The 21,631-nt window shown below is 44.2% G+C and overlaps 7 protein-coding genes across 7 annotated transcripts; 2 read left to right on the top strand and 5 right to left on the bottom strand.

Moving 5' to 3' along the window:
* Positions 1-3,870: 3,870 nt before the first annotated feature.
* LOC311048621 (dnaJ homolog subfamily A member 3, mitochondrial-like) lies at positions 3,871-5,241 on the bottom strand (the record flags this gene model as incomplete). Its single annotated transcript, XM_084061885.1, has 1 exon — positions 3,871-5,241. One exon carries the CDS (start codon positions 5,239-5,241, stop codon positions 3,871-3,873), a length of 1,371 nt encoding a protein of 456 aa, XP_083918011.1.
* Positions 5,242-6,293: 1,052 nt separating this feature from the next.
* Positions 6,294-6,929, bottom strand: LOC311048619 (Golgi SNAP receptor complex member 2-like; the record flags this gene model as incomplete). The annotated part of the gene is made up of 1 exon (XM_084061882.1): positions 6,294-6,929. The coding sequence occupies one exon, from the start codon at positions 6,927-6,929 to the stop codon at positions 6,294-6,296; it is 636 nt and encodes a 211-aa protein (XP_083918008.1).
* Positions 6,930-7,386: 457 nt separating this feature from the next.
* LOC311049799 (phosphomannomutase 2-like) lies at positions 7,387-8,139 on the bottom strand (the record flags this gene model as incomplete). Its single annotated transcript, XM_084063650.1, has 1 exon — positions 7,387-8,139. One exon carries the CDS (start codon positions 8,137-8,139, stop codon positions 7,387-7,389), a length of 753 nt encoding a protein of 250 aa, XP_083919776.1.
* A 942-nt stretch (positions 8,140-9,081) lies between these two features.
* On the bottom strand, positions 9,082-10,062 carry LOC311049390 (26S proteasome non-ATPase regulatory subunit 7; the record flags this gene model as incomplete). The annotated part of the gene is made up of 1 exon (XM_084062958.1): positions 9,082-10,062. One exon carries the CDS (start codon positions 10,060-10,062, stop codon positions 9,082-9,084), a length of 981 nt encoding a protein of 326 aa, XP_083919084.1.
* Positions 10,063-12,166: 2,104 nt separating this feature from the next.
* Positions 12,167-12,901, bottom strand: LOC311049807 (ribosome maturation protein SBDS-like; the record flags this gene model as incomplete). The annotated part of the gene is made up of 1 exon (XM_084063658.1): positions 12,167-12,901. Exon 1 carries the CDS (start codon positions 12,860-12,862, stop codon positions 12,167-12,169), a length of 696 nt encoding a protein of 231 aa, XP_083919784.1. The 5' UTR covers positions 12,863-12,901.
* A 706-nt stretch (positions 12,902-13,607) lies between these two features.
* On the top strand, positions 13,608-14,273 carry LOC311048718 (NADH-quinone oxidoreductase subunit B 2-like; the record flags this gene model as incomplete). The annotated part of the gene is made up of 1 exon (XM_084061988.1): positions 13,608-14,273. The coding sequence occupies one exon, from the start codon at positions 13,608-13,610 to the stop codon at positions 14,271-14,273; it is 666 nt and encodes a 221-aa protein (XP_083918114.1).
* A 1,400-nt stretch (positions 14,274-15,673) lies between these two features.
* Positions 15,674-19,812, top strand: b3galt6 (UDP-Gal:betaGal beta 1,3-galactosyltransferase polypeptide 6). Its single transcript, XM_084062637.1, has 2 exons — positions 15,674-15,822; positions 16,631-19,812. Exons 1-2 carry the CDS (start codon positions 15,788-15,790, stop codon positions 17,667-17,669), a joined length of 1,074 nt encoding a protein of 357 aa, XP_083918763.1. The 5' UTR covers positions 15,674-15,787; the 3' UTR covers positions 17,670-19,812.
* The last annotated feature ends 1,819 nt before the right edge of the window (positions 19,813-21,631 follow it).

Raw genomic sequence — 21,631 nt, 5'->3', positions numbered from 1 at the left:
AATCTGTGTTGTCTGACAATTATTCTTGCACTCACTTTATTCTCCCCTTTTCAGGTAAAGTGCAAAGTTGCCATGTTATAATAAGTTTCTATGAATGCTTTAGCTTCAAGACTGTATTGGTGTGGGACTGTGTTGGTGTTTTTGTTGCACTCGTTACAAAGCTAATGGAGGCTAATGGAAGCTAAAGGGAGCCACCCAGAGGACGTTTACATAACATCATAAAGTGACGTTCAGTGTTGTCGTATATGAGATGCAAATATTATAATTGGGATTTCATTTATATTGCATATTTCATCTTACTTACATTTTGTTTACAAGGTGAATATGTATGCTACACAGCATATGACCGTGTCCTTGTTTAAGGAAGGATAGGCTATCATAAATGTTTAGCTTCAGCCTATTTCCTTGTGATCACCTCAAACACTGATGGATGTAAGACTTGTATACATGTATGCTTGTACTGTGAGTTGATCATAGCATAGCAGAGTATGACCTCTCCTAGGGGTTTTGTGAATACATTACATTACATTACAGTCATTTAGCAGACGCTTTTATCCAAAGCGACTTACAATAAGTGTATTCAACATAGGTAGGGAACGAAAACTACTAATCACCAAGTGTTTTAAGTACATTTCCTGCTAAAACAAGCAACCAAGAGTATACCTAGCGCTAAGGTAAAAGTGCAATATATCAGCTAGTGCAATATATCAGCTACCTACTTTCTTAAACAGATGAGACAAAAATGGCAAAATCAAATGAGCACGAGCTAAAACAAATAAGTGTATCGACTAAACAAGATCCAATAAAACAATACAAAAATAAAACAAGAGTTCGTACAACTAGTTAACAACAAGTAGGCCAGGCAAAGAGGAAGGATAGTGTTTCCTGAAGAGGTGGGTTTTCAGCCTGCGGCGAAAGATGGGCAGTGACTCTGCTGTCCTGACTTCAGTGGGAAGTTCATTCCACCACTGTGGGGCCAGAACAGAAAAAAGTTGTGACCGTGTCGATCGACCAGAAGGACCGTTGAGTGGCGAGGGAGTCAGTCGCCCGAGGTGGCAGACCGGAGTGGTCGGGCAGGGGTGTGGGCATTGACCAAAACTCGGAGGTAAGAAGGAGCTGTTCCTTTCACTGCTCTATAGGCTAGCACCAGAGTTTTAAACTGAATGCGAGCTGCTACGGGGAGCCAGTGCAGAGAACGGAGAAGGATAGTTGTGTGGGAGAACTTGGGGCGGTTGAACACCAGACGAGCCGCAGCTTTCTGAACAAGCTCCAGAGGTCTGATGGCTGATGCCGGAGCACCAGCAAGGAGGGAGTTGCAGTAGTCCAGGCGGGAGATGACAAGAGCCTGGATGAGCACCTGGGCTGTTTTCTCCGTGAGGAAGGGGCGAATCCTCCTGATGTTGTAGAGGAGGAATCTGCAGGACCGTGTCACTGATGCGATGTTAGCCGAGAACGACAGTTGATCGTCCAGGGTCACACCCAGATTCTTCGCAGTCCGAGTTGACGTCACCACAGCATTCTCAATGGTGATGGCCATGTCTCGGTGAGGACAGCCCTTCCCCGGGATGAACATCAGCTCGGTCTTGTCCAGGTTGAGCTTCAGGTGGTTCGTAGACATCCACTCCGAGATGTCAGCCAGACAAGCAGCAATGCGTGCCTCCACTTGTGTGTCAGAGGGGGGGAATGAGAGGATCAGCTGGGTGTCATCGGCATAGCAGTGGTAGGAAAAGCCATGGGAGTGGATGACAGCACCAAGAGATGTAGTGTAGAGGGAGAAAAGAAGAGGACCCAGAACCGAGCCTTGGGGAACCCCAGTAGTGAGCCTGTGTGGTTCTGACACAGACCCTCTCAGCATCACCTGGTAGGAGCGACCCGTCAGGTAGGATGCAAACAGGGAGAGTGCAGAGCCTGAGACACCCATCCCCTCGAGGGTGGAGAGGAGGATCTGGTGGTTCACTGTGTCGAACGCTGCAGACAGGTCCAGGAGTATCAGGACTGAGGAGAGAGAGTTTGCTCTAGCGGCATGGAGCGACTCCGTCACTGCCAGGAGGGCAGTCTCTGTCGAGTGACCCACTTTGAAGCCCGACTGGTTGGAGTCCAGGAGGTTGTTCTGGTGGAGGTAGGAAGACAGTTGTTTAAAGACAGCACGTTCGAGAGTTTTAGATAGGAAGGATAGAAGGGAAACCGGTCTGTAGTTCTTGATCTCAGAGGGGTCAAGTGTGGGTTTCTTCAGGAGGGGGGTGACTCTGGCAGTCTTGAAAGCAGAGGGAAAGTAGCCAGACGTCAGAGAGGTGTTAATAAGGTGGGTTAAGAAGGGAAGGAGTTCAGGTGCAGAGGACTGCAGCAGAGGGGATGGGACCGGGTCCAGGGAGCATGAGGTGGGGCGACTAGAGGTAACAAGGAGAAGGACCTCTTTAGAGGAGAGGGGAGAGAAGTGGGATAGAGAGGGTGGGGGAGAGGGAGGAGGAGTAGATGAAGATAGGGAGGGAGGGGTGGAAGGCAGACAGGTGTGGGTAGTGCGCAGGGCATCAGCCGGGGGAGGAGTGAAGGAGGATCGGATATCATTCACCTTCTTGTCAAAGAAGTTGGCGAAGTCGTCAGGGAGGAGGGAGGAGGAGGGCGGAGGGGGTGGTGGTTATAATCACATGAAGTATAAAAGTCAGATATATAAGAAGTTATAGTTATAATGGTAATGCCTTTATTGATTGTATGCTGTGCTTTGAATACACTATATTATTTGTATGTGTTATGGAAATGATTATTTTGTCATTCAGTCATAAAGTGACGTTCAGTCTACACATTAGCAGCAGCTCTGTGTTGTCTGACAATTATTCTTGCACTCATTTTAGAGGAGATGAGGACAAAACAGACACAATAAGGCATACATTATTATTTCATTTAGAAAAGAAGGTTTACAAAAACACTTCTTAAAAAAAAGTATGCAACTGGGGGAGCATGCTTACAATATTTACTCTTAAATATACTATAAAAATACTCAGGACCTCCCTCACCGTCACCTTGTACCTTGTACTCTACTACCCTCTAGGGGTTACACAGAGCTACTACTTCAGACAACCAGACCCGGTTGATTTGGGTCCAGCTGTCTCGAATTCGCGGCTGGTCGAGTTGTCTTGGGTTGACATGTCTGGTGACCCCCCTAGGTACCCTTGAAGGGATCCAGGGGGATCCCAGCAAAATTACTTAATGTAGCATCAAATCAGTTTAACCACTTGAAGTCTATAGCTATTTTATATTTGTGATATTCAAAGATGGCCAATAAGTATGTATATGCTCAATGGCAACGCACATCGCATTGTGCCGCAAAGGGCCAGAACAGAGGGGGTCCATGTCTTCTCAGAAAGGGAAAGTTGGGTTGATCTTTGAATTCACAGTAATTAGTCAGGAACAGCAGGTGTTCCACACACTCAGGCACTAGAACTCAAAGGCAAACCCATAATCTGTCAATGTTAAACTGAGTAATGACCTAAAGTACAGAGGCTTGTAATGGGTACAATGGGTGGGGGGGGGGGGGGGGGGGGGGTACAATGGGTGGCCAATCACAGTGCAGCTAGACTGAAAGAACGAGCCCAATCGATGGTCTTGAAGGGCGGATCCAAACCCAGCCGGCGGATTCCTGCAGCGCTTTCCTATTGCTTCACCAATCTATGTCCCCGCTAAACCCTCTTATAGGAAGGGTTGCACCGCTCAAAAAAATATTTTTGTAGATAAATGTATATTTATTTGGTTTTCTATATTATATTGTATCGATATTGTAGACGGTATATTGTGAATATGTATCTGATATATTCCATGTATTTGTTCTATATTTGGGTTAGGGTTAGATGCCTCTGTCCCTCTGACGGGGGCTGCTCAGTACCCAGTCGACCTTCTACCTGTGTTGGTGGTGATGCCGTTGACCGTCCCCTCCACGTCCGTCTCGTCCTCGGCGTAGCTCATCAGTAGAGCTCTCTGTCTGTCTGTCAGGGTCTTGGGCACTTTGATTTTGACATGGACGTAGTGGTCTCCGAAGCCGTAGCCACTGACGCGTGCGATTCCCTTTCCAGAGAGACGAATTCTCTGGCCTGTCTGGATGCCTGCAGGGATTGATACGTTGAGTGCTTCGTCGAGGCCCTGAGTTCTCGCTGTGCCTCCTAGAATGGCTTGGGCCACAGAAATGAGCAGGTCAGAGTGGATGTCTGCACCGTCCCTCCTGAACACTGGACTCTTCTGGACCCGGAACGTGATGAACACCTCTTTCTTGCAGACGGGCAACCTGACCATCTGGCCGTCCTCCACCCCTGCAGGCACGGGGACAACCACCTTCTTCCTCTGTATGGTCTGTCCACTCCCGTGGCAGGAGAGGCAGGGGGTGGAGATTACCGTGCCTTTTCCACCACAACGCCGACAATGCATCACAAAGGGCCCTTTATTCACCGTGTCCATGCCGGAACCGCTACAGTGGTGGCAGTGCTCGACCTTGGTCCCAGGCTCGCAGCCCTTGCCGTCACAACGTTGACAGGTGTCGTCCAAACTGACAGACATCTCTTTGTTTATTCCCTTTGCCGCCTGAGTGAATGTCAGGTCCATGATGTACCCTTGTGGCTGATCAAATATGGCGCCGAAGCCTTCGAAGCCCCGGGCTCCAGAAAACTCGTCAAATATCTTGCGGAAGAGCTCCTCTGGATCCACGTTTGTGGTCTGTCCCCTCCAGTACTGCTGGCCTCCACCTGCCTGGCTGGCATCAAAGCCTGCTGAGCCATATGTATCATACTGCTTCCTCTTCCCCTCGTCACTCAACACCTCATAAGCTTCAGCCAGCTGAGCAAATTTCTCCTTAGCTGGAGGGTCATCTTTGTTTGTGTCAGGATGATACTTCTTAGCCATCCGATAGTATGCTTTCTTGATCTCCTTCTGGGTGGCTGTTCGAGGAACCCCCAGGATCTGGTAAAAATCCTGCCTGTTGTTGGAAGAGGCACTTGTGTGGAAGGACAGTGTGCTGAGAACATGAGGTGATGTAACCCCTGGAAACGACAATCCTCTCAATGTCACACCGCCATTTGCCACCCCGCTGCGACACACACTGCCTCCCTGCCATCCTCTCTGGAATCCCCCTACGGAGCAAACAGTCCGCACTCCTCCGGGAGCAGCGCGGATAAGCCCGCTGTGAGCAGCGCGGTGCACTCCGGACAACACAGCGACTGTTATCCAATGTGTGGAACTGCGAACGGCTGAGTACGCCATGATTCCACCTCCCCCCAGTACCTGTTGCCTGCAAATGTGAAATCTTTTAACAAGACATCTTCTCTTATGGAGGTCCCAGGCATAAGAACCTTTCAGATGGAGTCTGTGACCAAATACATATATTGGGGTCCCTGACTTGAAAATGTTTGAGAACCATTGATCTAGAAGACACTGCCGATGTCACACTTTACCGTATATAGAGCTTACGTAATTGCAATATCCTTATGGTGTGTTCTGCTCATGACATCAGCTCAGATGATGTTGACCTCCGCACACTGTCCAAGACGCCAGTCCCGGATTACATCCGTTCTGTCCATGACTTCAGTCTCGGATGACATACAGTAGAGGTGCTCCTTGTATGGGTAATGCTGGCAAGTATGCTCTCCCTCTTCAACATAGGTCGCGTCAGCCTAACCTTTGGTATAACCAATAACCATGACGATCTAATGTGGTCGTTCCGGTAACGTGGAATCCTCTCTAACAATAGTCTGAAGGCCGTTTCAGATGGAGAGCGATTGACGCGCCTAGTTATTAACTTTCAATGAGAGGCGGGCGATTATTTGGGACGCATGGAAAACTTTAAGGGCGCAGAGGCAAGCAAGAGCGCCCTGCATCAATCGTTGTTGTTTTCTCCTCCCCCCATGTAAAGCGTATTTGGGTACTTAGAAAAGCTATATAAATTTGAGATATTCTTTTTATGTTAACCATTTACATTTTTTTTTTTTTTTTTTTTAAATCACTGTCAGTTACTGATGGTAGAGGGAGTAAGGGAACGCACTCCATCTTCCGTCTCGCTCTCTCCCTCTCATCTCCTTTCAGATCTGCCTCTATTTGAACTGTTCTTCAACCTTATAGTTCTGCAGTTGTCAGAAAGGTAAGAAGATGGCAGTTTATACAAATCTGGACTTTTATAATTGTAATGAAATATCTGAATCCAGTACACAAAAAAAAAACTCTTGAGAATCATTAATTCTGTCACTGTGTCCACTCTGTTATATCGGAAATGTCCAATAAAGACTAATTGAAAAGTGCTGCTTGTACAAGAAAGGTGGTCAGCGCAGGTACCAGATAACTAGGAACATGAACACACATGTCAGTAACATGCCTCCAATCATAATGAACTTATCCTGAGTGGCCCGCCTCTCTATGAACCTCATGACCGTATTAGATAGCCCCAACATGTTGGCCACGTCCAGCATCTTCTTATGGGTCCCTTTTAGTGTCCCTCTCTGATCTCTGAGGCCGCTGAGGATACTACTGCCACTGCCGAGAAGGTCATCAATGCCTTTGTGTGCGCTGTTCAAGTTGGTGTTCAGCTGTAAGGTCTCGTCCATGGGGATGGAGGTGTATGCATCATTGGTAGTGAAGGTACGGTTTAAGAGTTCCTCCCGTTCCCTCTCCTGGGTTTCTCTGACGTGTCTCTCCTGGAAGGTTCGTAGGACCGCCTTTAGATGCTGGGCATTGTACTTGAGCTGGTCAACCAGAAATGTTGCGTTCTGCCGGCGGTTTTGTGGTTCTCTGCTCTTCATTGTTTCAAGACGTTCTAGTTGATAGAAGATAAGGTCGATCCTGGAGTGCAGGTCATTCTCCAGCAAGTGTACTGACTCACAATGTGTTGACTCCAGACTACCCATATGAGACTGCACTTCTTGAATTTGCTTGTTTGTCTGATGGTAGAGTGTCTCCATTTCTGGTGACACTCTACAATGTGTTGACCCCGGACTACCCATATGAGACTGCACTTCTTGAATTTGCTTGTTTGTCTGATGGTAGAGTGTCTCCATTTCTGCTTTTTGATTCAGGCGATTCAGGCGTCCTGTGGCCTGCACTTTGAGGGAAATAACACCTATTAGCTTCACCTCATCACCCTTGTGGCTGTGTTACTCTCTGATCTCTGTGGCCGCTGAGGATACTACTGCCACTGCCGAGGAGGTCATCAATGCCTTTGTGTGCTGTCATTGTGATGTCATGTGATGTCATTACAAACTGACTGGCGATCTCTGTTTATTATTAGTTTGTTCTTTGTTGATAATCAAATATTTTTAAATGTTTTTAATGCACACAAAAATGCATCAACATGTAATTCCTAAAATAAAATCTATCACTCCATCTTGAAAACAGTTCTTGAATACATCCTTTTTTCTCTCATGAGAAGAACAGCTGTTGACAGAGTTGACGTGTGTCTTCAGGGCAGGAGACTTCATGGCCGATGGTACGCAGGTCAGAGTAGATCTCATGGTCGTTTCCACCGGGTTTGGTCTGGTTTCCAAAGAAGTGAATGGTGGAGAAGTTGTCCTTTTCCACGATCCCCAGACAATATCTCTTATCCCAACCGTCTGGAAACACATCGAAACTAATCTGACCTCCGATTGAGAAAGACAGTCCCTTTCCTTTGAACTCTTCCCTCAGGACGGACACAAACTTCTCCCTGATTCGTTCTGTCTTGTCGAACTCAGAAAACTCGATTCTTTCCTCTTGTGTACAGCTTCGTCCGATGGGTGAAATGTTCAGCATGCCTTTACGAAACTCAATGAACGTCCCCCTTTTCTTGGGGAGTTTAATCTTCGCCAGGTAATTGAGACAGAAATTGGTGAAATCTTGGAGAAACTCTTCTCCCATATGGGCCTCGATTGACTCGACAGAGAGTAGTTCTCCATTCTTTAATGCTACCAGACCATTCTCCGCAAATACATAGTCCATACTCTGGATCACATCGTCTCCTAGTTGCTCTTTGATCTTGTCCAGGTCCGACCCCCCGACCACCCCGATACGAACCCGACTCCCCAACCTCTTCAGGAGCTCAGCCATGTCTGGAGTCACTAGCTGTCTTGCTGCGGTGAGCGTCCCGTCTACATCGAACAGACAGAGCACACTACTGTCCAACACGGCTTCACCCATTGTTTATCCTTCCTTTTCCTTCTTTCTTGCCTTCTCTCAGGTACTTGTAATGTCTGTTCTGTTACTTTTATAACGTGGCACTGAAGAGGTCTGCTGTCATGTATTCATGCATGTATCCCAAATTCTAACCCAAATATGGAGATTACCGATGTCATCATCAATATGACACGACTCCAGGTCTCCAAAAACGGATATAATATAATGACATATCTTCGTCCAAATATGGAGTTCCATATGGCCTCCAAGTACTCTGATAGGAAATCCATAGCCCAGACACACATGTCCTTCACAAATGTACACATTTTGTAACTAGCTATCTATAGACACAATTTGTATAGGGAAGCCACACCCGTTATAAGATGTTCTCATCTTATAAAACACAATACACACAAAATCCAGACTGTCAATGGAACCATATGGGTCCCTAACACAACATTTTGTTTTCACTCAAGAGCGAAATCAACAGCACAGATTCTACCATTTACCAGCAGCACCGTACAACACCAGTAGCCGGCTAGATTGTTCTGCATTAGTGTGCTACAGCTATCCTAACAATACAACCACACAACACCAAGGTGACAGTAATAAAAAATAAGCATACCAAATAAAGATAACAAAGACGCACAAATATGTCCTGTGTCTATGCATCATTAGCACTGTCAAATGCACGTTTTGAGCATCTGTTCAGGATTCTTAGTTGTTTAATTTTCTTTTGCAATTTTTTCTTGTTTCTTTCTTGTTTTTGTTGACAGCCACAGGGAAAAACTATTTTCAAGCCTTGAACCCAGGGCTGTGCAACACCTCAGATGACACCGCTGCCCATACAGAACACTACTTTTAGCTGCAGACCCACATACTGTACGCATATGAGGACAATATGAGCTCCATCAAGCTGAAGGGGGCATAATCTGAGAGGAAAACGGTAACCAAAAAAGGAGACACTCATTTCTTCTTCTTCTCATCTTTCTTGGTGGTATCGCCTTTCTCTTTCTCCTTCTCCTCTTTCTTGTCCTTGTCATCTTTCTTCTCTTTCTTGCTTTCGTCCTTCTCCTGTCCCTCCTTTCTCTCTGCATCTCGGTTGGAGATCTTGTTGTTGATCAGGTTGTGCAGAGCCACCACTGAGCGGATGAGAGAGGCCACGTAGACCACCAGCATCTGATCATTGGTCTTCAGGTAGAAGGCTTTGGTGAAATCCAATAGGTTTACGTCTGGCAGCAGGTTGAAGACGTCCTGCAGCTGGTAGACGATCTGATGGTTGATGGGCAGTTTGCCTGCGGCCACTCTCTCCAGATAGGATCTGATGTCCAGCAGCTTTGAGTTAAGCCCCTTCAGGCCGTGCACCTGGTTGGTGACGCGCTGGGACAGCGTGCCCACCGTTGTGTCCTTGATGTCTCTGAGCAAGTGCTCGACTCCTACTTCCTCTGCCTCTTCTGCTCCGATCTCACTGGTGATGTGTTCAAATGTCTTTGAAGTTGGAGTTCCATCGTCGTGTACTTCTTCCACTGATATGTATGCTTCTGTGGGCAGGCCCAAGTCTTTAGGCTTCACGTCAATGATGACCAACACTGAGTTTGTGCAGTACTGCTTGACCAGCTCATTGATGGCGATGTCATTCTTATGTAGTTTTGGTCCTGTGTGGTACCAACCAACTATTCTTTCTCTGGCGTTGACTTTCTTGAACATGCCGTACATGTTCTCCAGGTAGTCGTGGTCCAAAAACCACACCGAGTCATCCTTGTCATCCTCGTCGAATGGGACAGCGAAGCTGTTTGAAACGTCGAGAATCTTCTTCTGCCAAGACCCAAGAAGAACACCAACGACTCGTTTCTGGTTTCCAACTTTGCCTAATCTGTTAAAATGGTCGACCACACTGAGCAACACCAGGGGGTGAACAACCACATTTTCTACTGATAACTCTGGCATTCTTGCAGTGAGAATAGAGGCAAAGCACACCAATTTATTCTGTATTAAGTCTGTTCCTTCTGTTCTGTTCTGCAAATGGGAGGAGAGAACTGACGTGGAAACGGCAATGTCACACCAACAGAGATTGTGTTGCTGAATGAAGGGTCACCAATATTGCACACTAATCCTCAAGCAAGTGTCTGCAGTGAGATAGATTTCTTTGCTAAATGACTTTTGTTTATATGACATTTCCTTTTAAAGTAAAATAACTGTACATGGGTGTGATGATGACATTGTGATGTCATACACATTGGCGTTAGTCAAACTGACTGGCCATCTCGGCAAAAAATATATAATTTGAAAAACGTGTTAGTTTAAAGCATGTCCAAAGTCTGGCCCCCCGGGCCAGTTGTGGCCCGCAGGCAGGCCTTCTTGTATATATTATGTTTTTGTGGCCCGCCAACATATTCATGTAAAATTCATACATTCACATTTTGAAATTAACATGGGCAGATATGCTATTTCTCAGTAGAATTCCTAACTACTTGTTCCTTGTGTTGTTTCATTCTCAAGATGTGACGGGCATTTTTAATTTGTTATTTTTATAATAATAAAATAATGTGAGACCTTTTCACACCTGGTTACATTTGGCTACACTGCCATTTGAACAAAAGAGCATTTATTGGAGTGTTTGCTATGCAGTGCATATACATGTGAAAAAAGGCAGCATTGTTTTAGTTTTGTTCACAGCAAAATACTATTGATATTGCGCTGTGGTTTAAAGCCTCACTATGTAACTTTGTTTATGAATAAAATGTAATTTTGTCCGATCTGTATGGTAGAGTTTGTTGATATAATATAACATATACAATTGGGGTGGTTGTATTTTGTCTCCCTGCGCTTCTATTGAGACATTTAGATTGTGTCAAAGGTCCTGTGAGATCCTGTGTCTCACCTAGACACAGGATCTGACACGAATTTTGACCTGATGGTCAATATTCAATTTATCCCCCGAGTAAGCAGGCCGGCTCTATTAGCTCAATGGCAAAAATTTCAGCTCTTACGCAGGAAACCGGGTTCAAATCCGGGGTAGAATAGGAAGTTATAGTACTGCTTTAATGAAATTGTTGTTATGCAATGCATTTGTATGAGACTTTTTTGTGGGCCAAAGGTAAAATATGACCGGAGATGTATAGTCGGCCGAGGTATTTTCATATTTTCAAATATGGCCACCTTTGAAAAAGGTTTGGACACCCATTAAGGCCAACGTCTACTTTGTTAGCTTATTTCTATAATTGTGAAAAATGTGAGTAGGCTAAACATCACCTTTTTTTTTTACGTTTCCTATATTTACTTTTTCATAATTATTTCAAAAGATTTTTAAAAAATGTGAAGAAATTAATAAATTAGAAAAACAAAAGTTTCAACCATTTTCAAAACAAATCAGAAATGTTCCCAAAATAGTACTTGAGAAATGATGAAAATAGCAGATCTACAAGCTTGCAATGCGTCACACCGTGAAGCATTGGGAGCTTATCTGCTATTTTCACTATTTTTTTGTGATTATTTCATAATGTATTTTTGTAAGTTTGAGACACCAAATATGTCTTTTGGGTCTGAGATGAAAAAGACTGGGAACTACTGATGATTCATGTTACACCTGCAAGAGATTCTTTTAGACTCACGGTGATCGAGAGAAACATGGAGGACTACGGCTGTGCTTCATGTTATTCGGGACATACAGATTAAGAAACCACTGTGCAAAGACACTGTTATGTGGACCCTTTGTACCCCTTGGTGTTATATCATAGACAATAGATAGTTCTTACCAGGGGGTGCACCTGGTAAAAACGACGAACAACTGTAATCAATTGAACTGTGTTTAATTTTTTTTACCTCAAATTCTTCTGCTCCTACAGCCAGTCAGTGATAGTGATCGCTGCTGCTTTTGCCTGTGCCGGCCTACTGAGCTTAGCCATCACTACTGTTGTTGTCCATCACAACACAATGTTGCAGCCGGACAGACAGACCATGTGTTGTTGTGACTGAATGCATGTCAGAGTACATCGTCAGGGGTTGGGTCAAAATAGACGCGGGATCGTGGGGTGCTTCTACGTTGGGGGAGCTATTCTAGCTTCTCGTCTCCCTCCTCCACGTCCTTCAGACTGAGCACCTCCAGAGAGCCTCTTCCTTTTGTGTCGCAGCGGATCAGCTCATCAATCTCCCTGTAGCAGCCCGGGTCCACTAGACAAACCATTTCCATCTGCTCATCGAAGGCCTCGCTCTCCACCACCTTGATCAGTGGCTTGAGCTTTTCCTTGATCATCTTGCCATCCTTGGCCGGCAGTACCAGCCGCAGCCTCATGTGTGCCCTCTGGATCTGCATTGACTCCTTCAACTGCTTGATCACCTCAAGAGCCTGTTGCTTGGTGCTCCTGTTGGCCTTGACAGAGTAGTGGATGTCCTTCATTGCCTGATCGATGAGTTTGACCGTGTATGGCCTCTTGGTCTCGGGGTTAACACACTTCTCTGCCACGATCGTTGCGATGTCCTTAAACATCGTTTTCAACTGATTGTGCCTCTCCTTCTCTGACACCTGCATCTCTCCTTTAGCTAAGATTAGTTTACAGATTTCAGTTAAGTCGTCTGTTTCAAAGGCTTTGGACAAGTCACCTTTATTAGCCACTTGACCCTTGGACACATTCACGAAAATGGAGTTTGTCTGCAAAACCTCGTCCAGGTCCTTCTCCGCGCCAGATCTCCAGCTCATGACTTTATTTTTGTAGCAGGCGATTTCAAATCGTTTCCCTGCCTTTTTCATCTTCACCACTGCCACATTTGTCAGTCGGATTTGGTTTGTCGGTGTACATATATACTTAGACATGTTCGTCTACTGTCTAGTCAGATGGAGGATATTGTGATGCTGAATCAAGGCTATGTAAAATAACTGTGATCAATCTCACCAAGTTGCCAACTAATCGTCTGAGGAGCCCAAGATAATTATCTTGCTGTTAGAAGTTGCTAAATTATGTTTTATTTGTGACAATTCACTTTTAACTACAATACCATGGTTGTGAAGTGAAACTCCATATTTGGGCAAGACTGGCATCATATTGATAAGTGATGATGTCATGATGTCCGTGACATCACTCACAAACTGCACACCTAGTGACTTTCTACCCTTGGCTACAGATTGCAGAGGGATGCAACTCTGTTGTGAGACGCTCCTAAGGAGCGAGCGGTCTAAAGTGTTCATCAGGTATGTATGTATCTGTCCCCCAATTTTTTGTGTGTCCTTGTGTCCGTCTGTCCCTCCGTCCGCGGCTAATCCTGCAATCCACAACACCGATCAGTGCCAGATTTCTAGTGCCACATATAGGCCAAGGAAGTCGATGTTCTAATATTTGCATCTTTTGTGTGAATATTTGTGTTAATTCATAATCTCACGATCCACCGTCATGCTGTCCCTCCATATTTGGGCATGGCTTGCATCACTATGGCGTCATCAGTGTGACGCCTTGAGATTTTGACCTAACGCCAGTCCTCGAATAACCAGAGTTTCAGAGATGGCGGCGTTGGTTGCACCTCGTCTGGCCTCGTTTGGCTGCTTGTCACCGAGGCCTTTAATTTCACTATTTGCTATTCAACCGAAGAGTCTTCATCTAAACACTAAGAGTGACAATGCCTCCTCCACAAGTGTAGCTCCAGTCAGGGAGAAGAGCTCAGCAGTGGCTGCGGCCAAACCAGGAGCGGCGGTCAGCGGTAAAGGAGAGTACGTCATCAGCAAGCTGGACGACCTGGTCAACTGGGCTCGCAGGAGCTCCTTGTGGCCCATGACCTTCGGCCTGGCGTGTTGCGCCGTGGAGATGATGCACATGGCGGCCCCTCGATACGACATGGACCGCTTCGGCGTGGTGTTCCGCGCCAGCCCCCGGCAGTCCGATGTGATGATCGTGGCCGGAACCCTGACCAACAAGATGGCCCCGGCTCTGCGGAAGGTGTACGACCAGATGCCGGAACCCAGGTACGTCATTTCCATGGGAAGCTGTGCCAACGGGGGCGGGTATTACCACTACTCCTACTCTGTGGTCAGAGGCTGCGATCGCATCGTGCCAGTGGACATCTACGTTCCGGGCTGCCCGCCAACAGCGGAGGCCCTCCTCTACGGCGTACTGCAGCTGCAGAAGAAGATCAAACGTGAGAAGAAGTTAAAGATCTGGTATCGCAAGTGAAAAGCACACACTGCACCACCTGTGTGTGATGTAAAGGTTATATGTATTGTATTGGTGATGATGATTAGGGGTGCAACAGTTAATCAAACTAATTGTAATCGATAATTTAATAAAAGAATCGATGAATATTCAATCCCTATTTTGGGCATGTCCCAAAATTCAAATAATTATGAACATAGCAGATCTACAAGCTGCACACAACCTGCCGCAATGCAACGTGTTCTGAGCTTTTAGATCTGTTATGTTCACAATTTTTGCACAACACCGTTGTGTGACGAAGTATAAAATAACTTAATATGATGGTTAATCGATTCACGATATACGAAAACATTTAAGACATATATAAGAACATATAAGAAAACACGCTTCTCAATTATTCAAAATAATTGATAGCAGAAGCGCTAATTATGATGAGGGTGATGATGATATCCTTGAGGGGGTTCCAGGGGGTCCCTTGCTAAATTAGTTCATGTAGCATCAAAATCAGTATAACCACTTTAACCCATTTCATACAAAGGCTATTCAAAAATTACAGTCTGTAAGATCTAGCCTATACGATTGTTTTTATTTTAAAAAACGAATCTTAAAAATGTTTTAAAAAATTGGGAATCATTTATAGAATCTTTTTAAAACAAATCCTCTCTTCTGTGGGCCCCTCCTTCCCTCGCACAAAATCTTTGTGGGGGTCCGAAGCCAAATAAATACATATACATTTTGGTGGGTCCTTGACATGAAAATGAAAACGTTTGAGAACCACCATACAGCATTAAAATGTCAAGAGTTTAAATAAAGTTATTATTATTCCGTCATCAATAGTGGCAAGTAACTAAGTACATGTACTCAAGTAGCGTGTTAAGTAGTACTTTACTGTAGTATTTACAATTTTCAATACTTTTACAGTTTTCTTCACTCCACTACATCTCAGAGACAAATATTGTACTTTTACTCCACTACAATTATTTGACAGCTTTAGTTACTAGTTAGGCTACTTTGTAGATTTTGATTATTATTACAATATTACAAAACATACATTAACCACCTCAACCCTATGTACATTTCGGAATAGTAGATCTGCTAGTTTCAAAAGATGTTTATACATTTGAAAACTTCACACTGGACATATTCTGCATAATGAGTACTTTCTACTTTTCGTACTTTAAGTACATTTTGATATCAATACTTTTTTACTTTTACTCAAGTACATTATGAATTCCGTACTTCCATATTATTGCAGTATTGATACTTTTACAACAAAAAAATAAATAATGTAATAAAAAATGTAAAAAATGTCTGTACTTTTTCCACCACTGTCCGTCATTTCCGTTTCCTTCTGCACACACATTACGCCATTTCCGTTTCCGCCTTCAAAGCAGACACAACCGCAGCCGCTACAGTCCGCCAGTCAGCCAAGAAGAGAACAAAATGAACGCAGCAGACTGCTGATATTTCTGCTACACTTCATAACATAAGGCTTCTATTTGCCACTATTCGACCAGGATGTGGATGCAACACACATGTCTGGCCTTCAGTGTAGCAGCAACCTCTCAAAGTAAGCTAAAAATAATCTTTTGTTTGTTTGTTTGTTAGACCATCCATTCACATCAATGTGTGTCTGCACAGGGTGGCGTTTTAAAGTGACCGTTACAAACAGCTGCAAATCGTTCTAAAACAAACAGTTGATGATGCAATATTGTATGCTATGAAGCCCAGGCTCATCTGCTATTGTTAGATATTAACATCAAGTAGTGATACCGTGTCCTCTGTCAATATGTAACGTTACAACGATGTCATGTCTTTGTAGTTCTGCATTGAATGCTTTGTGTGTGTGTGTGTGTGTGTGTGTGTGTGTTAGCCTAGCCACCAGAGTAAGGCAGCCCCTCACTAGCTCAATGAAATGTAATAGAACAGGGGTCTTCAACCTTTTTCAAGCCAAGGATCCCCTAGTTGACAGAGGAATGAAGCAGGGACCCCCACTAAATAGCGTATGGAATTGTGGCACATATATTTCATAGATAACATTCATGTTAACATGTATTTTTTGGACAGTTAACCACTTAAACCCTCAATATTTGGAAAACTTGTACTTGGTTTGCTCTTTTTCCCTTCTACACCAAGCCTCTTTGCCGAAAATAGCAGATCTGATATTTTCGGCTAATGTGCCCCTCAGAATAGGGATGCTAGGGTTCAAGTGGTTATTGTAAAAAAAATAAAAGTTCCTATCACTCAAAGATTTGGCGGCCTCCCTTTAGTAACTCTGCGGACCCCCTAGGGGTCCCGGACCCCCTGTTGAAGATCCTTGTAATAGAAGAAGGGAATAAGGTGCAACATCAATTAATTCTAGTTTGTTTTGTTTATAGGTTCAGCACCATGAACCTGCTACGTCTAGTGTGTCGCCACAAGACGGCCCTGGTCATAGGCGGAGTGTGCGGCTTCGCTACGGTTCTCCTTTTTCTGGCCAAATGTACCTCAGAAACTCTGAAGCAAGGCCAGTCGGACCCTCCGGGGCGAGCCCCCCGCGCCCATGTCCCCCATGAACAACCCCATCCGGATCACCCCGACCCTCCCCCTCCCGGAACAAAGGACCTAGCGGCCTTCCTGGTCGTCCTCATCACGACTGGACCCAAATATACAGAGCGCAGGAGTATCATCCGTAGCACATGGCTGGCCAAGAGGGATGCTGACGTCCTGGCTATGTTCGTGGTGGGAACCGAGGGTCTCCCTGCCGAGGACCTGCAGAACCTCAACACGGAGCAGGGGCGTCACAAAGACCTGCTGTTGTTGCCCGAGTTGCGGGACTCGTACGAAAACCTGACGCTCAAGCTGATACACATGTACTCGTGGCTCGACCAAAAGGTGGACTTCAAGTTTGTCCTCAAGGCGGACGACGACACGTTCGCCCGTCTGGACATCCTCAAAGAGGAGCTCAAGGCAAAGGAGCCCAGCCGCTTGTACTGGGGCTTCTTCTCGGGCAGAGGGCGTGTGAAGACGTTGGGGAAGTGGCGCGAGAGCGCCTGGGAGCTGTGCGACTACTACCTGCCCTACGCGCTGGGCGGCGGCTACATCCTGTCGGCCGACCTGGTGCGCTACGTGCGCCTCAACGCCGGCTACCTCAAGACGTGGCAGAGCGAGGACGTGTCGCTGGGCGCCTGGCTGGCACCGGTGGACGTGCGGCGCACGCACGACCCGCGCTTCGACACGGAGTACAAGTCGCGCGGCTGCAGCAACAAGTACGTGGTGACGCACAAGCAGAGTCTGGAGGACATGCTGGAGAAGCACCAGACGCTCCAGCGCGACGGCAGGCTCTGCAAGGAGGAGGTGAAGCTGAGGCTGTCCTACGTGTACGACTGGGGCGTGCCGCCGTCCCAGTGCTGTCAGAGAAAGGAAGGCATACCCTAGCCTTTCTGTCAGAGAAAGGATGGCATACCCCAACCTCTCGTCTCAGTGCTGTCAGAGAAAGGATGGCATACCCTGGCCCCATTTGGAACCTCTCCCTCCGCTATATAGCTCCGAGATAAGGTTCCACAGCGTCGGGTGCCGGCAGGTGATGACACCGGCGAAAATTGGCCACTATGCATGATTCTTACCTTTTTTCCGCACATCGTATCCAAAAAGTAAAGGTCAAGCCCCCTTGCTCTCAGATGTTTTACATTTTAGCGGCCAAGAAGATTTTACAGACGGGTTGAAACAAGCTTTTTTCCCAATGCAATCTTATGGGAGCAGTACAGCGAATGCGGACGGGGGTTGAATGTCCACAGGCTGACTAAAAAAGTGATTAAAACACTTGTTTCAACCCGTCGGTAAAATTTTCTTGGCCGCTAAAATATTTAACATCTGAGAATAGGTGGCTGACCTTTTACTTTTTGGATACGATGTGGGGGTAAAGGTAGGAATGCATAGTGGCCAATTTTTTGCCATTGTCGTCACTTGCTAGCACCCGCCGCTGCGGAACCGCATTTCGGCGCTATATAGCGGAGGGAGAGGTTCCGATTGGAGCTAGGCATACCCTAACCTCTCGTCCGTTGCAACCTTTTGATCCCGTTCTTGTTGTTTTGGACCTGTGGTGAATGATGTTGGTGTTCTGTTCGTCAAGATTAACACGTTGGTGTTGACATGATGCTCACCTCTGTTGTTTTTAATTTGTTTTTAAAACTACCATTACCTCCAGCTAAACATTTTCAGACCTTGTCAATCATAAGAGTACATGCCATTTCAATGAGTTCTGTGCCCTGCACTGTGTGAGATGAGGGAGGCAAACAAGAGTTTCATCAGCCCATGATGATGTGTCCATCAGTTTGTGTTATGTCTTAAGTTTTTATTTGTATTTTATTTATTGTTCATTTATTTATTCTGGACCTGCGGCCGGCAAGCACAGCACACGGGTACTACTGATGTTGAACAGAAGTACTGTGGACCTACAGTTGTTGTAGCCTGAGAGTTCAATTGTAATTTATAATATGTTTTTGAGAAATAATTCTTAGCTTATGGACTGGCTAGACAAAAGAAAAAAAGGTCATTTTACATGTAAAGTAATTCCTTTGGAACAAAGGTACAGAAGGTCTTAGCATTTGGAGTTACACTGAATGAGTCTTGGGAAAGGGGCTGAATGTGCTACTGTATGTTGTAGCCCCTTTTGCAGGACATGTGTGGGATGATTACCAAGGCAACTAACTGCCAGAAATTAAGAGTTATTGTCATGTTATGACATAAGCTGGGCAATGTCAACACGGTACAGCTTCAACTGGTGGGGCACTTGATATATAGCCTATCATAGCTGGCACTTGGTCACTTTTTTCCAACAAGCAATTCAATTTCAGTATTCAAAACGTAATCCTGTAATTCAAAATGTTTCAATGTTAAGCTACCCAACCTACATTTAAGTGTCAATAACGGCATTCCAAAACGCTGAGATGTTTACGACAATAGAATTTCCTAATTTCCACGAATGTTGCCATTTAATCTCTGTTCTCATTAATAGTTCTAACACACTAACTTAAATACCAGTTGTTTGTTTCCAAACTATGGGCCCCTTGAATGTTTGATTAAATGTTTTTTTTTTAATGTATTCTGATTGACTTGAAGTGTTCATTGTCTACATGAGTGTTTTATCAAGATTGCAATTTGCTTAAACACTAAGGTGTTATACATGACTAAATGCTTTATAAAGGTTGCAATTCACTAATATGACTATATCAAATATAACTGTCTTACAATATTACAGTCTTCACAGTTTTTGACAGCAATACAGTATTGTATCAAGATGACAGCATTGTGATTAAAGCCATTTCATGTCCCACAGTGTAAATGCCATGACGAAACCTTTTAGAAGCTTTGAAATTAAACTTGTTCATTGCTGTATGTAAAACATTTTTCTTTCTTTAAAAATATGGAACAAAGACAGTTTTTGGTGACGTAAAGAGCAGATATTAGTTTAATCTGATCACTCCATTGTTTTTTTTTGCTTGATTCATTGTTTACACCCCTAAATACATAGTAGACACTATCATGGTAATGATAATGGCTTTATCCTTCCCTCAGTTAAAGCCTCACTATGTAACTTTTTTTATGAATAAAATATCATTTTGTCCAATCTGTATGGTAGATTATGTTAATACAATATAACATATACAATTGGGGGTGGTTGTATTTTGTCTCCCTGCTCTTCGATTGAGACATTTAGAATTGTAGATGCTGTCAAAGGTCATGTCTCACCTAGACACAAGATTTGACACAAATTTTTACCTCATGGTCAAGATTCAATTTATCCCCTTAGCAAGCAGGCAGCCTCTATTGGCTCAATGGTAATAAATGTCAGCACTTGAGCAGGAAACCGGGTTCAAATCCAGGGTAGAAGAGGAAAGTTACATAGTGCTGCTGTAAGGTACCACTTAAGATTTGAATGCTATATTGTACTGCAGACGGCAATCAGGTAATGAATCAGGTATTACTCCTAACTGTTTCCAGTCAGGAGTAATGATAGTATGTTCATGTTTTTCATGGAGCAAAGATCTGCATACAGTCAGTGTGCTAACTCTCTCACTGACAAATTATTATTTTCCAGGTTCTCGCCTCTTCGGATCCTACTGCCAGTGGTGGAAAAAGTACTCAAATTCTTTACTTAAGTAAAAGTACCAATACTGCAATATAAAAATACTCTGTTACAAGTAAAAGTCCAGAATCAAAAATTTACTTGAGTAAAAGGGCAAAAGTATTGGCATCAAAATATACTTAAAGTACCAAAAGTAAAAGTACAAAATATTTGAAAATAGCCGATCTACAAGCTCACAACGCGTCACGATGCGACGCGTTGTGAGCTTGTAGATCTGCTATTTTCAAATAGCCTAGGTTTCAAATAGGTTTAAAGTGGTTAATGTATGTTTCATTATATCATAGTTTATATCTGAAAAGTAACTAGTAACTAAAGTTTTCAAGTAAGAGTAGTGGAGTAAAAGTACAATATTTGCCTATGAGATGTAGTGGAGTAGAAGTAAAAGTATTGGAAATTGGAAATACTCAAGTAAAGTACAAATACCTCAAAATTGTACTTAAGTACAGTACTTAAGTAAATGTACTTAGTTACTTTCCACCACTGCCTACTGCTCATACTGCAACAGAGAAAACATTTGAATCGGGATCTTAAATCTGTCTGCTCTGAAGCGAGGATGTTTCAGATACATTAGGCTGTTCTGTCAATGTGACGCATTGTGAGCTTGTGGATCTGCCATTTTCAAATGGCTGAAATGTATATAGGGCTGAAGTGGTTACTGTATGTTTTGTAATAATAATCAAAAAATACAAATTAACTAGTAACTAAAGTTTTCAAATAGTCGTAGTGGAGTAAAAGTACAATATTTGCCTTTGAGATGTTGTGGAGTAAAAGTACTGAAAATGGGAATACTCCAGTAAACTAAAACATACCTCAACATTGTACTTAGCTACAGTACTTTTAAAAAAAATACTTAAAAATACATAGCAGATTTAGTTTGGGTGTGGTTGAAATGTAAAAATGTTATTTTATCCTTGACATAATGGCATAAGTGATAAAATGCAACACCAGGCAGCGTTTAAACCTGGCTTCCCAATTTTGGGAATGGTGAAATAATATTAATAAATAATTATCATTCGAATATAGCAGATCTACAAGCTCACCCACTGTGTTGTGAGCTTGTAGATCTGCGATGTTTGCTACGCGACACCGCCTCACGGCGGAGTATAATAAAACAGTTCTAATAAAAACAGTAGAAGAAGAATCCATAACCACCCAAACCAGTGTTGCCATGTCCGCTTATTATAAGCGACTTTGGGCTTGTTTTTCTGTAAAGTTGCTTGTTAATATTGGTAATATTGTGTTGTTTCTACAG

Source organism: Gymnoscopelus microlampas (genome assembly GCF_963454915.1).
Source record: "Gymnoscopelus microlampas genome assembly, chromosome: 7".
In the NCBI taxonomy this organism is placed as follows: Eukaryota; Metazoa; Chordata; class Actinopteri; order Myctophiformes; family Myctophidae; genus Gymnoscopelus; species Gymnoscopelus microlampas.
Note: the sequence above shows the minus strand (reverse complement) of the source record. Positions and strands in the feature narration are given on the sequence as shown.